This window comes from Pelecanus crispus, chromosome 10, assembly GCF_030463565.1.
Source record: "Pelecanus crispus isolate bPelCri1 chromosome 10, bPelCri1.pri, whole genome shotgun sequence".
Taxonomy (NCBI): Eukaryota; Metazoa; Chordata; class Aves; order Pelecaniformes; family Pelecanidae; genus Pelecanus; species Pelecanus crispus.
Genome location: NC_134652.1, coordinates 39,574,031 through 39,596,563, shown reverse-complemented (window position 1 = coordinate 39,596,563; position 22,533 = coordinate 39,574,031). Strand labels below are relative to the sequence as shown.

Below are 22,533 nucleotides of genomic sequence, written 5' to 3'. Positions count from 1 at the left end.
CCTGGTAGTCCAGGAGACCAGGCCCTAGTGGTAGATATTATGGTTAGGTATGAGAGCAAATCAGCATCTTTGGCAGATGCAGCAGAAAGATAAGAAATATCAACATCTAAAAAGAGCAAATTCAAGAACGAGGAACACCAACAATATTAAATTTATGAGATTTCCGCTAGGAGCACGTGGAAAATGGTACGAAGGCAATTATGAGTTACTGAAAGAATATGGGACTGTCCAGCTCCCGATAGGAAAAGGTTGCTCATCGTTTATCAAATTGAGTGCTATTTTAATCAGCGGACATTGTGCACATTTGCAAGCCCATCTCGGACTTTTATAAGATCTGAGCATATTCGAATTGTAATCGGTTTAATTGACTGTTCATAAATTGGCTCTTCTATCTATGGCAGGAGCTGGACCCCACTGGAGAGTGCCAAAGGGCAATAAAAGCTTGGGCGAAAGGGTGATTCTTTAATAGGGTGTGATAGTACGCAAGGAACAAATGGGCTCAGTCATCATGACACGTCATCCAAATTCCTGCCAAAGACATAAAAAAACCTGGTCTTTACCAAAGTGGACAGGCCACCTTTACTTAACCCGGAAAAGGAACATGTGTAATTTTACATATGTTCAATAAATAGCCAAATGCCTTGTCATCTAATTAGTGACGCGCACGAATGCATGAATGAGATGATCCAGCGAAGCCACAGCCAAGGGAACAGGCTTGACGGAATCAGTGGGGAAGGAAGACCCTGTTGACCTTGACTCTAGTCTGGCGCTGCGAAGACATGAGAGGTGTAGAATAAGTGGGAGGCTAGGTGTGCGCTCGGTGGTGCGGGGTGACCTGCCCACCGGTGAAATACCTCTACTCTGATCATTTTTTCCACTTACCCGGTGAGGTGGGGGGGTGAGCCCCAAGGGGGGCTCTCGCTTCTGGTGCCAAGCGCCCAGCACAGGCCAGGCACGACCCGCTCCGGGGACAGCGGCAGGTGGGGAGTTTGCCTGGGGCGGTACACCCATCAAAGCCTAACGCAGGCATCTAAGGCGAGCTCAGGGAGGACGGAAACCTCCCGCGGAGCAGAAGGGCAAAAGCTCACTTGATCTTGATTTTTTGGTACGAATACAGAACGTGAAAGCAGGGCCTCACCATCCTTCTGGCTTTTGGGGTTTGAAGTAGGAGGTTAGAACCTGCTTTAAGGCTACCGTATATTGATTATGGGACAAGACATAGACAGTTGCTCTTGGTCTGGGCTATAATTGTTCTACTTCATGAGCTATCGTTACACCTGTAGTTGCGCGTGATGAAATTTCAATAACTTAGAATTTGTTGTATAAAAACAATTCCAGATACTCCCTTATTCAAGGAACATCCCTGCTCCCACCGCCTGACATTGTTTTTGCTAACTCATTACAGAAGTCAAACTAAATCACATCAGAAACTGCAAACACACTCTTTTGTCTTAATCTAAACTAACGTGCATCAAAACATTCTGCAGCGTGGCATCCTTCGATTTTCTCATCTTCTCAATTGCCCTGTGGAGATCCTGCTGCTGCACAGGCCGAATTTCATCTTCATCATGGCTTTACAAGAAAAGAAAAAAAAAAGCAAGATAATGATTCAGGTGCTGTGTAACAGCTATTCAAACAATGAGAAGTAATCATCGAAAACAGCAGCTTTGACACGGAGCCAGCATTACACTGGAAACACGCCCCTGTCCATGCACGCATTCCCTGCGAGTATGGGAGATAATCAGAGGAACACCACAGCAAGTGCAGTTACGTGCATGCAAGAGCATTACCAGCATTTAAGGCTGGTAACATAGTGCAGTAATACCACTGCCTTGTCGGTTCATGCCACCTCAAGCTGGACACCTTGGAACAAATAGTCTTATTTTCATAGTCAAAATGAATAAAAGTAACTTACTTGTTGGGGTTTTTTTGTTGTATAGTGGCAGTTTGTCAAGAAAAGAGAATCTCCTGCTTTCTGTGAATCATAGCAAGGTTTTTTAAACCTCTATAAACTTGCAATTCAAACCAGAAGATACAAACTAATAGTTGGGCAGTGTGTAGCACCAGGAGCATTCACAATTGCTGTTCAGCTATCATAACAGACAGAATAAAGACACATACTTCTCTTCTTCACAGGCAGTATTAACGTATTCCCTGACACAGAGGAGTGCCGCGTCCCGGCACATTTCTTTCAGATCACTGCCTGAGAAGCCGTCGGTCTCTTTAGCAACTTCTAGGAGATCTACACGCCTGTCCACCTGTCAAAAAACAAAAGGTCAGAGCGTGAAAACTCTGAAGTCATTTACTTTGTTCACCAAGGACAAGAAACAGTCACCTCCAAGTATTTTTACCTGCCCTAAGAAGATCTTTTTCAGTCTTGACTTTTTTTGGAGAGCTAAAAGCAAATTATTTTATTAACTTACAGTCTGAACCCTCCAAGTAGTTCATTTCATTAAATGAAACTCATGCCTCAACCTCATAAAACTCCGTAGCTGATAAAAAAAAAAGAACAGGCAACCAAAAGTGAACCATCATATCGGTATATTCTATTACCGACACAGCTCCTGTGTGGTTTTGGAAGGCTACTGGATGGCAAAAACTGGATCACAGAAACAATGACCTATTTTCCCAAATGCCCGTGCAAGCTTCCTGCAACGGTACGGCTTTTTTTGGTAAAGGACGCGATCAGACCCTATGTGCATCTCTTTATCTGTAGACAATGAACACTGCACCCAACGGGTCTCCTTTCACAGCCACAGCCCTTTTTTTATACATTATTTGAAAGAATGCCTTTTGTTTTCATAAGCACTTCTTTTGACCAGTAAGACAGCAAGGCTGGAAAAAGTTCCTCTCACATTTATGTTTTGTTGTTGCCACCTCTCAGTGCAGAATAAGAACTTCAAAAGTAGTTGTTTGCTTTCTCAGGAAGTCAGTTGCTTGCCGAGTTACTGAACAACTGCTCCTGCTTTATACAACCATGAAACGGGGAACTCTGAGGCAAAATAACGTGTCTAACTCCATGCACTGGATCAGAGGCTGAACTCTTTCCAGCCAGGACCCCATATTTATTCAGTCTGTTTACAGAACCTCTGATAACAGCCCCTGCTGGCACATCTTCCAATGCATCAGTATTTTATTTTCAAAAAGTTAAAGCCAATAAAAGGGTGAACTTAAGGGGTGACTTCTTCTAAGAGGGAAACTATTCCATGGTGATGAAGGCAAAGCCCCAGGTGTAATCTTTGCTGCTTCCAGCTACCCCTTCAAGCCGTGCTCTCCCCAGGATAACCTGAGAGCACACTGACATCCACTGAGCACCCTTCCAATTCCCCAACACCCCTCCCACTTTTCTTGAAGGAAAAGGGTTACGGCGATACTGTCCCATTGGCTCAGATCTTGAGCTTGTACCTGAGCCCCAGCTCCCTGCCCTACTATTCAGCACGCAGCACTCGCGTTTGGGTCTGGAGCAAGCCATGTGGGGAGCCAGGCATGGAAAGTAAGGCAAAAAGGGCAGCTGGCTTACACCAAAGTGCCTCCTACAGACACTGTAGCCTGGCTGTCTTGAAGTGCTTTGCCTTAAAGCATGATCCTGCACACAAATACCAAAGCCAGTAACAGTCAGCTGTGGATCCACAATGTATTTGGTCAATGTGGGGCTGAAGGCCATCAAGAATTGAATGGAGCGGCACAGCTGGCCGAGAATAAATAGAACATGGACATGTTGTGTAGCATGCATTAACAAGCATTTCCCTTCCAGTAAGAAAGAAGAAACAAGATTTTAAGACAGGCAGGGAAAACAGAGGGCATGACTACACCTGTCATGTGAAGGACTGCCAGGAAGTTTGTCACCCCAGCTGAAAATAAGCTGGGCTTGGGAGCGCCAATTCTTCCTCCTATGGGATAACCAATACAGGCTGATTTCCCCCCACCCCCGCCGCCGAAAAAATGTTATTTGTGTGGCTGTGATTCACTGCCAGATGCTTGATATACCTTGCATTCTTTCAGGTCTGTATTAAGGAGGCAATTTAAGTTTTTGCTGAAGGCCTTAATGCCAAGGCATTGTAACTCCCAGGCCCAGCTGCCGAGGCAAAGGAGCCACAGAGTCCACTTGCGTGCAAGGGCTGCGTGGCTGCAGATGTTCAGGGAGCCTGTATAAAGGTCTATTATTTGGCATACCTCCCTAACATCTCTTGAAGAGAAGTTTGAATCAGAAATCACCACTTGCAAGAGACATTTTTGTTTGTTTGAGATTTTCTGCAAATAGGTCAGCTTTTCCTCCACAACTCCTCTGGCATTTTGTAGCGGTTCCGTTTTCACATCTACGACTACCATTTTGCAAAAAAGCCAACCTATATTCTAATCCTACACAAATGATCCAAAATAACCATTTACAAAGCAACCTCCCCAATATCTCAGCCATTCACAATGATGAGCTGTGATTTTTAGGACTCTTAAAAAAAATGTAAGATGGTTTTAGTAATGAACAATACTTAGAATCATAGAATCGTTTAGGTTGGAAAAGACCTTTAAGATCATCCAGTCCAACCATTAACCTAACATTACCAAGTCCACAGTAAACCAATCAAGGGTAGACTAGACTAAACCATGTCCCCAAGTGCCACCTCTGCCCGTTTTTTGAATGCTTCCAGGGATGGTGACTCCCCCACCTCTCTGGGCAGCCTGTTCCAATGCTTGACTACCCTTTCCGTGAAGACATTTTTCCTAATAACCAATCTAAACCTCCCCTGACTTACTACAATAGACCTCAAACAACAGACACTTTGCAACATTAACTTCAAGACAATTAGTGCTGCAGACTAAATTTGGCAGGAACCTCCAATAACACGCTTCCCCTCATCTTGGAATGCAGATGGCGACACAAACACCATACAATATTAGTAACAACATTTACAGTAGTTTTCCTCTAAAGGAAATATGAACTATGGATCAAAGTACAAAAAGCAGCGCTGTCAAAAAACATCATTCCTCCTTTCTTGACTTGAGCCAATAGACTGTACAGAGTTTAAAAAAATTCAGCATCTCTTCTCCCTGCTTCATGATGTCTTGAAATTTCTTTAGCTGATCAAATGGATTTCCAAACATGATTCACCTTCAGCATCTTTAGAGAGATAAATATATTTATCTTGTTGTTATATAACGAGAAAATGGAGACCGAGAAATTAAGTAATTTTCCTCAGAGACGGTGATTCACCACAAAATCCAAGACTGCTGCTCTGACTGAGGGCTCATGCTTAAACCAGCAGGCAACTCTACTGCTTTAATTTAACGCCACACCTAAAACCACAAAAGACTCCTAAGTTATAATCAGAAATACCCTCCTAGATAATCTCTACCTTACTGCAAGACAGTCAATTATAAAACATGTTTTCTACAACTCCAGCGCTTGCACTCATAAAAACAGTAATACAGCAAATTAACCACTAGAAGAAGCCTACTTACGTTTTCATTTTTCAAAATTAGCTTCAAGATTGCTTCTCTCTGTTTCAGAGCCTTGAACAAAAGAGATTAAAGTTACTAGAGTACAAGAATAAACATATGTAACAAGAGATTAAAGTTACTAGAGTACAAAAATAAACATATGTAACATCTATCTCAATTTTGTATGGTGTGGGCTTTCAGTCACAATTCAGTGACACAAGCTAATCCCTCAAACTGGAGATGCGACACACACTAAGGAAACATACCTGATGGCAAATCACTCAGCAAAACGAGATCTAAGGTACTCTGACTCCAGGAGCACATGAAACTAAACATTTGAGCATATACATTTACACTAACTACAGGGAGAAGGAAAATGCACCGACATTTAGTCTTACTTTGCCCTAAGTGAAAGCAGCTGTCTCCAAAGATTTCCCATCATCTTTAACGGAGGGCAGACTCTCTAGGATCTAGGGGATGCTTTCAATACTTTGCTAAATCATATGAAGAGGATAAACTGTTCTGCTTAAAAAAAAAAAAAAATAGTAAATTTAATTCTACAGATGATGCTTGGGAAATTTTAAGCAACATAAATCATATACTGCGATAAGGTTACTGGAAGAAACAGCCAAGCCCTGAGCATATCCTTAATAGCAAGGTAAAACACAGGCAACAAGGAGACTCTTTTTTGTGTCTCCCGAACCCAAACTTGTCCTAAATTCACTTTTGTTGTTAGAAAGGGAAAAAACTACCCCACAGATACTCCGGCAGCTGAGCAGTTGATACTCTGTCTCAAAAAATACTTGTTTCCCTCTGCCTTGTAGGTAATTTCTTATGAATAATTTTGGGCATTTTAATCTTGAACTTAGTCATAAAATCTGCAGGGCTTTAGCTACTCTACAGCGATACTACCTGTGCACACTTCCAATCCACAGCACATAAATTATCTTGGCCCTCAATAAAAGAGTTGTAACCAAGCGTGGTTGTATCGCAAAGTACCACAGACAACAAGAAGAGACAAGCGGTTAAGTTCATGAGATGGCCATAGCGGGGTAAGGAAAGTTACATGCCTGTGCCCTAAATGACGCCTCCTGTTGTAGTTCTGATCCTGGGAGAGGGAGCCAACCCCTGTGATATCCTGAGGCACTGTTACCTGTAGATAATTCACCCTTCTAATGACGGTTCTTGATAGAAAGACATGATAAAGCACTAAAACGCGCATCCTTGTCCCTTACTAATCCAAGGAAAACTTGATGATGAGTAAGGTGTATGAAACCCTATGAGCACGCATTGCAGAAGAGCAGTTACTAGGTTATAAATGCTTTGTTTTGAAAAGCATCCACCCACAAGGAGTGAAAGCCAGTTCAAACAAGATGGGTCTGGGAACATGACTGCTCTCTTGCACAACCTTTACTCCTCCAGTTTTGTCTCTAAGTTTCTGCAAAAAAAGAATAATGAAGGGTATTTCTGTAGCCAGAAGGGAATACTGACAACCATGACTGAACTCTTTATAATATTGATACAAAACCATCTTGTGATATTGCTAAGTGTTCAAAGGCCACTAAAATACCTTGAAAAGGATGGCAATAGCAAAATTTATAGTCAGGGTAACCTTGTGATGGCTGGCATCATTGATAAAGACCTTAATTACTGCCTTTTTGGCATAAATCCTAAGTGGAATAAAAACAGTTTTCCAGATTGCTTGCAGTGCCTGACTGTGGAAAGGCTCGAGAAGAATGCAGGCTTTGGTATGCAGATTTCATTCCCTCTTCTCTCCTTGAAAACTAAATACTGTGTATCGAGAAGGCATAAATGGTAGTCAGTATGTACCTGCTTCTTGACACTATCCAACTGGGTGCCACCCTCCCCACAGGCAAGTGTGTGCAGTCACTTTTGTGCTTTTTGTGATTGTTTTCAAGTTAAAACTAAGCTCCTTCCAGACTGCAGTGTCTAAGCCACTCCATTCTTACAGGTGAAGAAAATGGGTGGGAAGCTCTCAGAGCACATGGAGTTGTTTCAGATAAAAGACCCAAGGAATCAAGATTTTTGTGAGAAACTTCACCTTAAAACACAAAGTTACATATGTGCTTCTAAAGAACTAAAACCAGATCAAAGTAATACATTATTTCTCGAGGAAGGGGGTGGAACCCAACAAACCAACAAAACAAAAAAAAAGAGACGTGCATTTCCTGGCTGATAAGGCACCTGCCCGTAGCTCAGCCACTAGGCACGCTGTTCAGGCATGACTTACAGGTTGGTTGATGTGAAACCGGGTCGGCATTCTTCTCATGATTGCAGAGTCAAGATCCTGAGGACGGTTGGTGGCTCCCATCACTATTACCTGTATACACCAACAGAAAAAACTACTCAGCCTGAAACCAGCTTTTGAAAACATCACCGTATTGGGAGTTTCAAAACCAAACATGTGACTCGTCTACACTTATCAAGAACATCAACATTTAAAGAAGTTACATAAGATTTCTTGGTACTGATTTCAGCAAGTGGATTTAAAAAGGCCACTTAAGAGAGCACTGGTACCACAGCGTACCATCTGGGTGGAGATTTTGACATCAGTCTGAAGCCTTCTGAGCCCAATTTTAAAGTTCAAACTCTAAGCAGTAACCCATATCTTCTGCTTATAAGTCTTGGGGATGTCTCTTTAGTTCCTAGTGGTCTGGAAGGAACTTAAAAGGAGATGTTTTGATAAGGTATGAAAAGATGTGGCATGTCTGTGCTGTGTTGAAAAGAGAAAGGCAATCGGTTCACCAGCACAACCAAACTGCCAGCTTTTGCATGTGCTAAAGTGTTGTTTCTTTTTTTTAAGCATTAAAAAAAAGCATTAAAAGTCAGTAAGAGCATATATGCACTGGTATACTGTAACAGTAGCGCATTAGATGTGTACAAGCAGAGTTCCAACACAAAGAGAGTATTTACCTCATTTGACCGCATTCCAGTTATTAGTTTAAGAACCAATTTACTTCCCATTGGCATCGCCCTTGTTTTCTCATTTGTTATTGTAAGTTATGTACATTGTAAATACCCAGTCACAAAAGTGAAAAATGTTAGGGAAATTAGTCTCCTATCAATAACGTTTCCTGACGTGCTTCTGTTCTTTTGTCTGGGGTCACTGTTCCGCAGCCAGCCCTGGCAGCTCCAGCAGCCCCTGGCCAGGCTGGGTCGTGTGTCCCAGAGCAGAGTCACCCTGCCACCTAGAGGCTTAATTATACGGTGGCAAATTGCTGCACACAGAAAAAGCCAAAAGGCGCATTTTTTTGCCAGGGCTCTGGCAGCCTTCACCTTCTAGAAAGCGTTATGCGTGTGTTGTGCTTGCCTGCGTGCCAAACACAAGCTAATGTTTGGCTGAGCTGCCTCTTGCAAAGGGGCATCACTGTACCCGTGCTGTGCTTCCCCGGGCTCTGCATCAAGGCCCAACGTTGGACCCCAACTGTTGCTCCCTCTGTGCTACCAGAGCTGAGGAGCCTTCCCAAAACCGGCTTTGTCTGCAGGTTCTGCAAAAGTGGGACCCCCCCCCCGCCCAGGACACAGAGGTGGCTGTCCAGGGCTTCCAGACTTGAATTGTCTCTTCAAGCAGCACAGCTCTGTCTTCCAGGCACTCAAAGTGCCCCAAGTTCCTGACAGACTCAAGACTGTATCTTTGGCAGGTTTAGCCCAAAGCTGAACACACTTTTCAGGTGCAATCAACACAGGAACAAATTACTTTCACCACAACACTTATTTTCAATTTCCTCCTAGCATTTGGAATTTTTGTTACCATAACCAAAGCCAAATTTAATCCTTATTCAAAGGAAATCTGTTTGGCAAGAATCAGACAAGCAGCCCAAAGCTCCCAAGTAAACATTTGTAATTAACAAGAGCCCAGCGAGCTGGCTGTCAAAAACTTGAGACAACGCAAATGTCAAAACCATTGCTTAAAGAACACTTCCTGAATTGCAATGACACCTCGGGGAGGAGCCTGAAATACGGTATCAAAACAAAACACTCCTGCTGAAAAAACTCTCCAGAAACCTGCATCAACCAACCCCTGCAGTGTCTCCAGCCAATTGCATTGCATTTTACTTTGGCAGCTCCCTACCCTGCAGAAGTATACGAGTAAAGGGCCGGAGTGACTTGTTCAGGCTCTGCAGGCTGAACTGGAGATGGGTAAGACCACATACTGTCTTACGGCAGGGAAGGAACAACTTGACTTGCTCCAAGAAGTTGTCAGCATATTGGAGAAAAAGATAATACATTCAAACACTGGAGGAGATGTGTGCTTGCAAGATCATATTAGCTTCCAGTTAAGCGTTCATACCATTGGCCTCTTATTAATGGTAAGCAAAGACTCCGCTTTAAAGCACTTAAAGTTCATATACAGTCTGCAGATGACACCAAGTTGGGTGGGAGTGTTGATCTGCTGGAGGGTAGGATGGCCCTGCAGAGGGACCTGGACAGGCTGGACCGATGGGCCAAGGCCAACTGTATGAGGTTTAACAAGGCCAAGTGCCGGGTCCTGCACTTCGGTCACAACAACCCCATGCAACGCTGCAGACTTGGGGAAGAGTGGCTGGAAAGCTGCCTGGCGGAAAAGGACCTGGGGGTGTTGGTCGACAGCCAGCTGAACATGAGCCAGCAGTGTGCCCAGGTGGCCAAGAAGGCCAACAGCATCCTGGCTTGTATCAGGAATGGTGTGGCCAGCAGGAGCAGGGAGGTGATTGTGCCCCTGTACTTGGCGCTGGTGAGGCTGCACCTGGAATACTGTGTCCGGTTTTGGGCCCCTCAGTACAAGAAAGACATTGGGGTGCTGGAGCGTGTCCAGAGAAGGGCAGCGAAGCTGGTGAAGGGTCTGGAGCACAGGCCTTATGAGGAGCGGCTGAGGGAGCTGGGGGTGTTCAGCCTGGAGAAGAGGAGGCTGAGGGGAGACCTTATCGCTCTCTACAACTACCTGAAAGGAGGGTGTAGTGAGGTGGGTGTTGGTCTCTTCTCCCAAGTAGTCAGCGACAGGACGAGAGGAAATGGGCTCAAGCTGCGTCAGGGGAGGTTTAGGTTGGATATTAGGAAAAATTTCTTCACGGAAAGGGTAGTCAAGCATTGGAAGAGGCTGCCCAGAGAGGTGGGGGAATCCCCATCCCTGGAGGTGTTCAAAAAACATGTGGACGTGGCAGTTTGGGACATGGTTTAGTGGACATGGGGGTGTTGGGTTGATGGTTGGACTGATGATCTTAGAGATCCTTTCCAATCTTAATGATTCCTAGTTTTTACTTGCATTAAATAATCTAGCCCCCAAGCCAGGAAAAATGAAATTGCTACTCCCCCCTTATTTGGTTTAGTGGTGGACTTGGTAGTGTTAGGTTAATGGTTGGACTGGATGATCTTGAAGGTCTTTTCCAACCTAAATGATTCTATGACTCTATACTCCTCAGTATATATATTCACTGTGTTCTAGTCAGTTTTTTTAAAAAATCAACTGGGGGGAAAAAAAACCTTTAGCACAAGTCTGAGAGGAGGAAAAGCAGATTTTACAAAGAAAGAACTAAAGGAGGTCAGAGCATTGGAACCCATTCACAGAAAAATACAGATTAAAAAGGCTGAAAATTTTAAAATTGAAGAATAATTTTTAAAGGCCTTGAAAAGACTGCTCCAGGTGACAGTTCAGAAACATACCAAGAAGGCTTTCATCTATGCTACATTCAAGTCATTTATTTCATAAATGTTTTTTTGTTTGTTTGTTTTTACCGCACCAGCAGTTCCCCCCCCCCCCCCCCCCTTTCCAAAATACAATACTTCTGTTGAGATTATGGGAGGGGGACAGAAGCATACAGGAATAACAGTATGAAAGCACGGCTCCATTTAATAGAATTTGTCTTTTGATAACATCAACTTCTCTACCCTTTCAGATTAACTCCAGAGTCTAGTGCTTATCTAATGCTTCTCTGGAAACAAATCAACCAACCTGCAACTGGGAAGAATACTCAGATCTTTCAATACCCTTCCTGAAATCAAAGATTCACTTCACCTGAAGAAAATATTGTTGACAAAATGTTTTTCAAAACAGTTTCAAAATTCCCAGTTTTGGCAGCTCAAACTATAGAGCTATATTACTGTGACTTAAGACACTTCTGAAAATAACATGTCCTAATTAAAACCAAAATACCTACAAAAAGAGTCTTCTCAGGAAGAAAAATGATCTATTAATATAACTCATCTCATTCCCATAATATATTGGTAATCACTAACACTGACAGGTAAAGAAACTCTTTTGGCAATGATTACTACACACAATCTGCTGCTCTTCCCAAATGGCTCAATGCACAATAATCAGGAGGGGGGGAAATAATAAAAAAAAAAAAAAAAAAAATCACATTACTTTTCTCGTCATCCTCTGTACTTACTTGGCAGTTATAATCGGTGTCCAGTCCGTCCCACAGACTCATGAACTGAGCTTTCATCATAGCTGTAGCTTCATGGTCAGAACTCGATCGACTTCTTAAGAAGGAATCTGTATTAAAGAATTCAGTAAAGCAGTTTACTTTCAACCCTGCCATAGAAACCATGCTGTTTGATTTCTCATGTGCAGACTTGTGCTATTCTCTATCTTATAAATCCTTTTTTTAATAAACATTGTCAACCAATGAGAAGTATTTCTTACAATGAAGAATAGGAAAGCGGAACCTCACCATATTTTTAAGCATATCTTTTAAATTACTTTACATGAGTCTGCACCTATGACATGAGATTGTCCCAAATCTTGTCCTCCAAATTTTCACTTTCCTGAATTCACGGAAAGTGTAACTTTCACCTTAATTTCTCATGCAGAGATGGAAGCATTCAGAGTCTGGCAAGCTAGAAGACACCAAAGCACAGGAGAACAGCAAGCTGAAGAACTTAAGTGAAGTAGGCTATACACTTTGTTATGCAGAGCTCTAATTCTGCTAGTGGTTGCCTAAAGAATTTCCAACAGCTAGAAAAATACCACATTTTTCACACCTATACAAAAGGAGAAAGAGCACCTTAAGAACATAGCCCCTTCATAAACCTAAACTGTGGGAAGGGTAAAAGCTTCATCAGGCTCTGTTTCTGCAAACTGCACAACTCGCTCTAAGAAGCACCAGTGCTACGAGCAATTTTAACTGAACTGCTCAAGTCCACAGGGACTTAAACACTAATGTGACAAGGCCAAATGCACTGAACAACTGGCACCTTTGCTGCCTTCCTAGCTGAACTTCCCCTCCTACTTCTTCAGCCTTATTAAACTATTATTCCGGAGCTCTCCTAAACCTGTATTTTATTTTCCATTATGCACCCTCACGGCAGAAGCGTTAGAAGAGTATTTGGTGATGGGTTTCCTGAATAAGTAGTTCTCTTGACAGAAGAAAAGCTCTCCTCATGAACCACCTCAGCCCAACCAAAAATAAGCAGCAACTCGTTCTACTTGTAACTTCCTCCACTAACACGAGGAAGAAATACACTGTTTTTCCTAATTTGCCACTGTTACTTTACAGTGCTATTTATATTACAAAACCTTGTCCCATTATCACTCTTTTTAAGGAAAAGATGACAGTAGATCAATATACCCATCAACTTGAACCCACAGTTTAACGTCACTCTGCTACAAAAAAAGATAGATTTTTACCTATTTCGTCAATAAAAATGATGGATGGTTGGAGCTTTATAGCAAGGGAGAAGACAGCAGCAGCCAGTTTTTGCGACTCTCCATACCATTTGTCTGTCAGTGTTGAAGGCTGGAGATTAATAAATCGACAACCTGCTTCCTTTGCCGTAGCTTTGGCGATCAGCGTTTTGCCACAACCAGGAGGGCCATAGAGAAGTACTCCTGAAAAAGTAACAGTGTCAGTGCTCTCTGGCTGCTGTACAGAAAATATGCTTTGGTATGACAGACCTGAGTGTCCAGGTTTGTATTTTATCCAGGTTTTAAAAGATAAGACACCAAGTTGCACAGTGCTCCATCAAATCAAATACAGAGTTATTTAAGATATCATTATTATAAAATCTAAAAGCAGATACAGTGAAACTGAAGGGAGACATTTGTCTGAAAGGTGGCTGTTTTATTACTGCAACTATAAAGGTTACATAAAACTAAAACCCTATTTACTTCCTATAAGAATTTCACAGGCCTTGTTTATAGGCAGTTTCAGCACTGCTAATAAAATTTAGCACAGAGGAGGTAGAAGAAAAAAAAAAAGCCCACAAACATTTTTAACAAATTACCCACAATTAAATATGACATCTCATATTATTTTTAAGCTTGTCATAGTGAAGGAATCCACAGTAGTGTTTTTTTCTATACACAGTTGTAAAGAAAACAATTTAAAAAAAAAAAGTCAAACACACCTGAAACACAGAGAATTCCTACGTTGGGTTTTTTTTTCTGTTTATGTGACTGACAACCACAAACATAATTACTCTGAAGCAATGACTTCCTATTAACACATAGTGCAAGCCACTAATAAAACCGGGGAGCTTGCCCTATATGGAAAGTCTGCTTTAAAAAGATAAATAAAAAACAATTTTTTCCTTCCGCTTATTAGATCATGACATTAAAGTAATTTTCCAGACAGTTTCAATTTGTGACTTAAACAGAAAGCAGCCTGGAAAAAATAAGCCAGTTACAAAAGTGCTTCATTTTCCATCACTCAGGACACAAAACCGAGATGGTCACAGATACAAGCAGTAATTAATAGTTTTCAGAGAACTTTCAGAAGACAATATTCCAGGGATCAGAGCAGTAAAGATAAACTTTGGCATTCTGTCCAACATTTTATGTTCAAATTTTGCTTGTTCGCAGTAACATACAGCAAATACGGCTGTAAGCATTCCAGCAGAGAGTCCAGCTTCTGTTTTACTGCTGGAAAGTTAATTTGTCACCTGCCGGCTTCCTTACTGCATCAGTACTGTGCAACTCAGCTCCAAGAGAAAAATCAAGGGATCTCCAGAATAAAAATGGGATCTCTGTTTCTTTGAATGACTGGAATTTCTACTACTAAAACAGAGAGATGTCTGCAAGATTAGCTTACATTGACGTCTCATGTTTATGAGTTATGTTTCTATGACACTGTAGAAATATTAACAAAGCGTACAAAGCTGCACAGCAGAGTTACAGCTCACCTCTGCCAAAGGACAAGATGGGGTATAAGAAGAAAAAAAATCAACAATTTAAGCAGTTAAAAATGCGGGCTATATAGATTAGTGCACCAAAATGTAACATCAATAACTGAAAAGCAATTATCACTTCATTATTAAGATGAAACTTATTTTCTAGAACTTGATTTCATGGCAAGTGAAGAGGAAAAACCTGAGGGTTTTCCCTGGCACCAGTCCTAATGGTTGCACTTTGGACTGGCAACAGACTTCCTCTTTCCTTTCTGGGTAACAGTAACTTTTTTTTTTTTTTTTTTTTTTTTTTAAATACCAACATAAATCTGTAACATTTCCTTCCTACCTTTTGGTGGCTGTAAAAGCCTGGAATTCTCGAACAAGTATTTCTTCTTGATGGGCAAAATGACAGTGTCTTTCAAATCTGTAATAACATCATCTAAGCCTGCAATATCACTCCAGGTTACCTAATAAGGAAAAACAGTATTAGAAGAAATGATCATCATAGTCCCTGCCAACAAAAAATATCCACAAGCTTAAAAGTAGCACAAGGCCTCAAAATTTAAAAAAAAAAAACAAGTGATTAAAAAACCCTCTGCTCTCAACAATGCAATTTTAGTTTTAAACTACAGAAATACTTTCTATGTATTTCCATAGATACATATACATATTATGGCAAATAATGTAATCCAAAGTCAAAAATCACGATCTTCCGCTTCTGAAGTGCTTTCATCAGAGTAACACACAAATCAGTTTCTTACATGCATGCTAAGTGGGTCTACAAGATGTGCAGCAATGCTCATTTCGTATTCAGTAAGCTTGACGTTTTTCACTCCAATTTGCTTCATTAGTTTTTCAGCCTGGGGGGAAACAAAACGCCAAGAAAACCAGAGAAATAAATGAAATGTTTAATTCAAAAATTAGTTTTTAAAGAACTACTATTCGGAGTCTGAAAAGCTTCTCCATTAAGTCACATCTGAAAAGAGGTTAAATCTTTCTGAAGTAAAAGGTTCTGCTATTTCCTAATGACTTGTTGTCACTTGAGTGAAACTAAGTCATATGTCTCAGTTCCCATGAGATAAGTGTCACACCAGCCCTCCCACCCCCAGATCCACCAGTCATACGTTATGACCTGAAAAGCAACCAAAATAAACATTAAAACACAGAGTTTGCTTTTAGAACAGGTCTGCAGACACACAGGTAACCTCAGTACAAAATCGTTTCCATAACCTCTACAGGATTTTCCAAAGCTGATACAGGTATGTTACACTTGAAAAAAAAAAAGCCCATTAGTCCTTACAAACTTTCTATAGGATTCAGATGAAAAGCGTGAAACTTGTTATTAAATAGAACTCTGGAGTTCTTTCATATGCTTAACTATCTTCATTCACAACCCTGCAAATAACACACACACACTTTAATGGGTGATATAACTGTGTTGTTATAAAAAGCACATGCCCCCCGCCCCAAACCTCCACAGCACTGTACCAAGGAGAGATTAATATATTTTTAAGGGGGGGGGGGAACAAAAGTTTACAGAAGCCAGTCAATTTTTTCCTACATATTCAATGTTTTCTTTTTCCCAATTTAAAAGGAAAAGTAATTTGTTGTGTCAACACACTTTCACAATTCAGTTTCTCTTTATACTCAAACTTGCGGTTAAGCCTGACATGCTTTTGGGATATTGCAACCTCTTATATAATAGCTGGCATAGCAGAGATTGTGAAAGCTGATTTTTAAAGTGGGGCCAATTTTTTAACTAAAGATTTCATTAAAAAAGAAAAACCGCCCAAAAGAGAATTAGTTTGTTCAAAACTGCCATTTGAATCTGTGAAATTTGTGTCAGCCAGAAAACAAAAATAAAAAAGTTGCAACATTTCCTTCAATACTTTCCAGAGGAAACATTTAACTTCTGGTTCCGAAATGCACCTAAATCTTTTCCCAGAGCATTAACCCCCATGAATCATTCTAGTTCCACATAAGGAATGAGGCTTTTCACTATTTTTCTCCCCTTTCCAGGGCATTTTGACTGCTACTGGAAGTGGGGGCAGAACAGAGGGAGAGGGACAAAGTGCAAGCTATTCTTAAAAAGGCATTTGGACAGCAGCGTTTGTCTTTGTCATGAGTAACTACAGTCCCTGCCTCTGCCATTAAGTTGCCAAAAAGCAGCAGAGAATCAAGTTATTTCTGCTCAAGGTTTTAAAAAGCAACCGAGACTGATGAGAGCATTATTTAATGTGACTGCTGCTTAGCAAAGTTGTCAGAAGCAGAAACGGCACTGGGACCACACACTTGCAGATAATTAGAGACAACATTGCACTACAGCTCAACAGTTTTTCCGCCGCTTCAGGCTAGAAATTTTAACTTGTTATAAAATGTAAAATGTATGTAAAATGTAAAAGATATAAAAAAAAATGCTAACAGCCTAGATCCCGAGACTTAGTAAAGATAATTCCAGTTTTTTGATGATTATTCCACATGCCTTTGCCAATTACTTTGTTGGTTATTGCAAGCCCAGTTTTCAGTTAGCAGATTTCTCTGGATGAACGGTAATGAATGAGACAAATATTTCTGTGAAATGCTATGAATAAAATCCTACCTGTTTCTGAGCTTCTACTTTCTGCTTTCTGGTCGGATCAATGGCATCAACCATCCATTTAATGGTAAAATACGTTACAGCACCAAATATGGTTAAGCGAAAAATTAATCCAACCACTTCATTCCGGCTCAGGGGACGTGAAAATGCTTCGGCATGGACCATTTTGCCTCTCAACACTAAATGTAAAAAAGCACAGGGAGGGACAGAAAGAAAGAAAATTAAAGCAGAAAAAACATCTGCCTTGCATTTTAAACACCATTTTAAAAAAAAAAAAAATCTTTTCCGTGCACACAGTGGGCATAAAGCTTTACCATGAAGTTATAATGAAATATCTCAACAACAGCAGGACCCCAACATGTAAAACCGTGCAAGATTAAAACACGCAGCGCCGAGTGTAACAATGGTTTCATTTCCGCTTTCAGTAAGCAGAAAAGAAATGGCAGCAACAATTTGAGGCCTTAATCCTTGATTGACTACATGCAAAAAGGTCCTGATTTCACTCTTACCTCAAGAAACCTGCATTCCTTTCAGCTATACAATACCCTAGTGAAGTAATAAAGATTACTTTATTTCTGTGCCAAGTTTACATTCCCATTAAGACTGACATTTTGTGACTGTTAATGACCCAAGTATGCTAAGTCATGGAGTTCTTTTCCCTAAGAGGAAGTTTAAAAGAAAGGCACCCAATTGCCACATTAGGGAGCGATTGACGACTTGTATTTGAATAAAATGAGGTTAAGACCTGAAGCCTGCACCTAGCAGGATATCTTCTGAGTTATTAATATCCCTGGAAAACAAAAAACGCTGGATGTGGCACACAGCTATCAAGGGAAAAGGCTGGCTGCTGTACAAGCCAAACACAGAAAGTACAGCAGCTTCAAGTTAAAGGAGCGTGCTGCAGAGAGGAAAACTCTCTTCCTAAAACACTGAAAAATTTACTTATAAAATCAGGGTCCTCTTTCCCCAATCTACTTTCTCCTCAGGTGGCGGTGTTTCCGCTTAAGAATCCCCAACGCTTTCCTCGCTCACTGTCCCATTTTCCCATTGCAAGGGCAAAATCAGTGGCAATTCCTTTGGCAGCTTCCAACGCTCCCTGGCTGGTCTCCAAACTGAGCTGTCAGCCAGGGAAAAGCCGGGCTACCTACAGCCAAGATATCCTTGAATTCCCCCTCGCTTGGCTAGCGGTCACGTTATGTTGGCGCCGTATTCAACTTAAGGCGATGCCATACCATAGATTCTGTTTACAAGGATTCAGCAGACTCAAATTAGGAGAAGCACCGCGATACATTTACCAAAATAAGTCAACAGCTCGCTACTATATTCCAGTGTGGATCAGTAAAACGGGGGGTGGTGGTGGTGGTAGTGTGTGTTTTGTTTTTTAAGTCTTCATTCTCTGTTTAGAATTTTTAAAATCAAGGCTGTTGCTGTGCATACCTGCTTGGAAATTAAATAAAATTTGCCTGCTTAGGCATCTAAGCAAGTAATACAGAGCTAGGAGATTCTGAGTGTTCTCTTAAGCCTGATTTATTAAAATAAAAGGGCTATCCGTTTGGTGAACAAGGGAAAAAGCTTCCGAAAAAGCCCCACAAAGCAATGAAAAAAGCCACTTCTCATGCAATCCTCGCTCTGAACAGCGACTGTAAGAGAAAGCTTTAGCAGGAGAGAAGTTTAAGCGTAACCTTTCTAAAGGAAGTTCTGCTTAGCCTGCCCGAATTTTGGCATTTCTTTTCTAGGCAGACCGCTGAGGTAACGAGCAGAGTTACTTGAGCAGCAAACACGGCGAGGCTGGCACCGCATTTCGGTCTAGCTCTGCCCGCCTGCAGGCCAAGGCTTCAAATGCTGAACAGAAACCGAAAGGAAAAGCGGTGCCGGCTGCAGGGCGAGGGGGAAGGCTCGGTCACTGCCAGGAACCTCCCGCCTCTCCCCGGCCCTTCGGGCAGAGCACAGCAACTGCCCCCCCTCCAAGGCCTCAGCCTCACCCGCACGCAGCCCCCGCCACCGGCGGGGCGGCCCGGAGGAGGGGACCGCTTCCCGGCCCGGCCGCCGGGACCGAGCGCCTCGCCGGCGGCCTGACGGGGCCGGCGCTGACGGGAGGGCCGGGGCAGGGCCGCCCTGCCTAGCCCAGCCGCGCCGCGCTGGCAGCGGGGCCCCAGCGAGGGCAGGAGCGGGCCGCGGGGAGCCCCCGGCCCGGCCATGGCGGCGCGGCGAGGGGAAGGCGGCACCGGTGAGGGCCGGGCCGGAGCCGCCGCCCGTGACCTTCCCGCCGCCCGGCAGGTGCCGGCGCGGGAGCGGGCGGCCGCTCGCTCCCTTCCCGGCGGATCACTCACCCCTCGGGACGGCCTCCCGGACAGACGGCCGCACGGGAGGCGGCGGCGGAGAAGGAAGAGGAGAGCGAGAGCGGCAGCGGCAGCGCGGGCCCTGGCGCGGCGGCGGCGGCGGCGCGTCCTGCGCTTCCCCCTCCGGCTGGCTCCCGCCGCCCCGCACAAAGGTTCCGCCCGCCGGCACGCCCCGGCCCTCGGCCCGCCCCGGCCCTCGGCCCGCCCGGGACGGGGCCCCCGCTGCCCGGGCCGCTCCCCGCCGGCGCAGGGCCTGGTGCTGCACGAGGTCGAGCCTGCCCCGGCACCCCCTCCGTGTTTATTAAAACCCGCTCCGTCCCCTCTCCCGGAAGCGGCGACATTTCAGAGGTTAATGGCTCCAGTCTGGAAAATTTGGCGGGATTTGGAGTGCTAGAGGGAACTGCCAGACTGAAAACCTGTGTAAGAATTGTGTAAGAAGTGTAAGAATTCCTCAGTAGTTTACTGAGAGATACTGAGGTAATAGTTTTCCGATTTCAACTCGTAATGAAAACAGTAACTTCAGACTATATAGAGAGCAAGAGAAAAATGTCTGGGAAAAGGTTAAAAGAGGGGGATCTCTGTAATAAGTGTCATTAACCCAAACGTTTTGGCAACTTGTCTTCAGCTCGTCTGCCCTCCTGTCGCCGCCGCTGAAGTTTTAAAACCTCTCAGAGGTAGCTTTGCTCCTTGAGAGAGCACCTTCCAACTTTTATTCTTGCCTGTAATTCCTACATTGTCCAGGGGCTTCCTAACACAACTCAGCCTGCTCACTGGGGATCGTAATTTGTTTGTCAAGAGCAGTTAGCTTTTTATACACCACCAATTTTATTACGGGGCATTTTTAAAAGCCATCCCTCGTACATGAAGGCAGGGGATGCTTCACCCACCACGGAGCCTACTGAAGCTCCTGCCGGCTGCCACAGACCAGGACCTGGGGAGCAGATCCACAGTTCTGCTCTGATTTCTCCACCGTACCTGCTCCACTGACACCCCCTCAGGTAGAGAACACGATACCGAATTTCCTTCCCACAGCTGGTCTGGCTTGTTCCAAAACCCAGGCATGCTCTCCAGCCGCCCAAGCTGGATGTTGTCCACCCACCAGTATCCATCCCTCCCCGCGTCGCTGGAGCGCGGTGCTTCCATCATTAAAGCCACATGCAAAAAATTCCTCACCTTCTCAAAGTGATTGCAATTTTACCAAAGTGCTGTTCCAGCAGGTTTTGGTTCAGTTCCATTTATTGGATTAATATACACCAACACCCCCCCCCCCAAATTTAAAAAAAATTTTGAAACAACTTTTGCTTCTTCATCAGTACTGACGAATCAGTATTTCCCTTTTATTGTTCTGTGTGCTATAGCTCTTCCAAATAAAAAGCGTATTTCAGAAAATGGACGTATCAATGTCTAAATGCACCTATTGATTTACAGAAGGCCTTCCTTTTCTGCTGGTCCTCCAGTCTTTGACAGTAAATAAGATTACAATCTTCCAGAGAATTCTTTTTTTCAATCTGTGTAGAATATGCGAACAGTTTCCCTTGGATGTTTTAAAAATGAACTAGATATAGTCAGCAATGCTGACAGCTTTTGCTATTCGTTTGAGGCTTATGCTCATTCTTGCAATCACCCCTTTTGAATAGAAAAAGGATAATCAATCATTTCACTGTCTGCATTTCATACACTAGGAAAACGCTGTTGTGTTCGAATGACCATTACCGTAGGAAAACATTTAGGACCCTTCTGGTTTTCCTCCCACTGTTAAAAAAGTAACGTCTGTTTGGCTGCAATTAAGGAGAAATGCAAACACACACACACACAAGTAATAAAAGCTTGAAACCTACATTTTGTCACTGCTATTCCACAGCTGTGGTGGTAACCTTTGAAAGAAATCCTCTGCTGAAAAATAGTTTAAAAGATTTTGAGATACAATTTTTCAGAAGCTGAGCAGGGTCAGGTTGAAGGTGAGGTTGATGCAGAGTGCATGAATTGGGTTGGGTCCCAATTTCACAAAATATTGAGAGATTTCTTAAGCATATCTTTTAAATTAAACACCAAATTCATCCTGCTTTCCTAAATACAGAGTCTTTAAACCTTTACATTGCTGAAGGCTCAATGTAGGACTTCACTCACTCTGGAAGCTGATCCTACAGCAGTCTCCGTAAAGTCTCCGTCCCTCTGGTACTGCTGGAGCTTTCCCTGTTTGCACAGACCCAGCCATGGCGAGTTGTTGCTTTGCAATCGCTTGTGCTCTCCGTGCAACAGGTTGACCAGGAGCTGCAGGAGCCAGGAGAGACTACCAGCCTGCTGCTGACTGACTGTTCCGTTCTGGTGTTAATGTGAATTGGGCCTTAGTTTTCAATTTGTATCTTCTAGTAAAAGTATCCATCTGAAACGTACTGGAAATCATGGGTTTACGCTGGAGAAAAAAAGTTCTCTGTGGCAGCTGCTGTCCCCAAGCGCTTGGCGTGCCTTGGCTATCTTGAGTCATGGAGTATGCTCCCTACCAAAGGACAGATCTAGAAAGCAGTAACGTAAGCTGAAACTCATTCGGCATACTTTTAAATCAATTTTCATTTTGCAGCTGTGGAAAAAGGGAACACTTTGGTGGGGTTTTTTGATTTATATTGAAAAATGAGATTGCAAATTTCCCCCCTAACTTGAAAAATTTCAAATTGAATGTATGGATGAGTTGGTTGGACTCTAGGAGATGGCAGCTCTTGAATACAGGACTGGAAGGTCACCGGAAGGACCGAGTGTAGTTGGAAAACTCATCGGAGAAGGTAGGATGAAGGCCGCATGGCATGTGTACTGTTCTGCTTTTGACTGCTGGGTGCTTTGCTATGAAACATTATTTTTGGTGAACTTCACTCTCCGGTCAGTGCAGGCTGACCCGAGCTTTGCCAGTCAACTGAACAGGAGCAAGATGGGAAAGGAGAGGTATATTAAAACCAGAAGGGTCTGTGGTGGTTGGAAGGAGGAAGGGGGTTTGCAAGACACAAAACACAAAGAGAGGGAACAGGGATGAAATGAGGTAAATAGAAAGCAAGGCAAAGC

The 22,533-nt window shown here is 43.1% G+C and overlaps 1 protein-coding gene across 2 annotated transcripts; it reads right to left on the bottom strand.

The window, feature by feature from the left end:
- Nucleotides 1-1,034: 1,034 nt before the first annotated feature.
- On the bottom strand, nucleotides 1,035-19,498 carry ATAD1 (ATPase family AAA domain containing 1). Of its 2 annotated transcripts, none has more exons than XM_075717775.1 (10): nucleotides 19,474-19,498; nucleotides 17,147-17,322; nucleotides 15,309-15,407; nucleotides 14,894-15,014; nucleotides 13,067-13,267; nucleotides 11,826-11,932; nucleotides 7,688-7,777; nucleotides 5,458-5,508; nucleotides 2,122-2,258; nucleotides 1,035-1,572 (listed from the first exon to the last, which is right to left on the bottom strand). In XM_075717775.1, the coding sequence occupies exons 2-10, from the start codon at nucleotides 17,306-17,308 to the stop codon at nucleotides 1,452-1,454; spliced, it is 1,089 nt and encodes a 362-aa protein (XP_075573890.1). In that variant the 5' UTR covers nucleotides 17,309-17,322; nucleotides 19,474-19,498; the 3' UTR covers nucleotides 1,035-1,451. The 2 variants fall into 2 exon arrangements, with proteins under 2 accessions (XP_075573890.1, XP_075573891.1); XM_075717776.1 differs by lacking the exon at nucleotides 19,474-19,498 and adding an exon at nucleotides 18,826-18,844.
- Nucleotides 19,499-22,533: the final 3,035 nt, after the last annotated feature.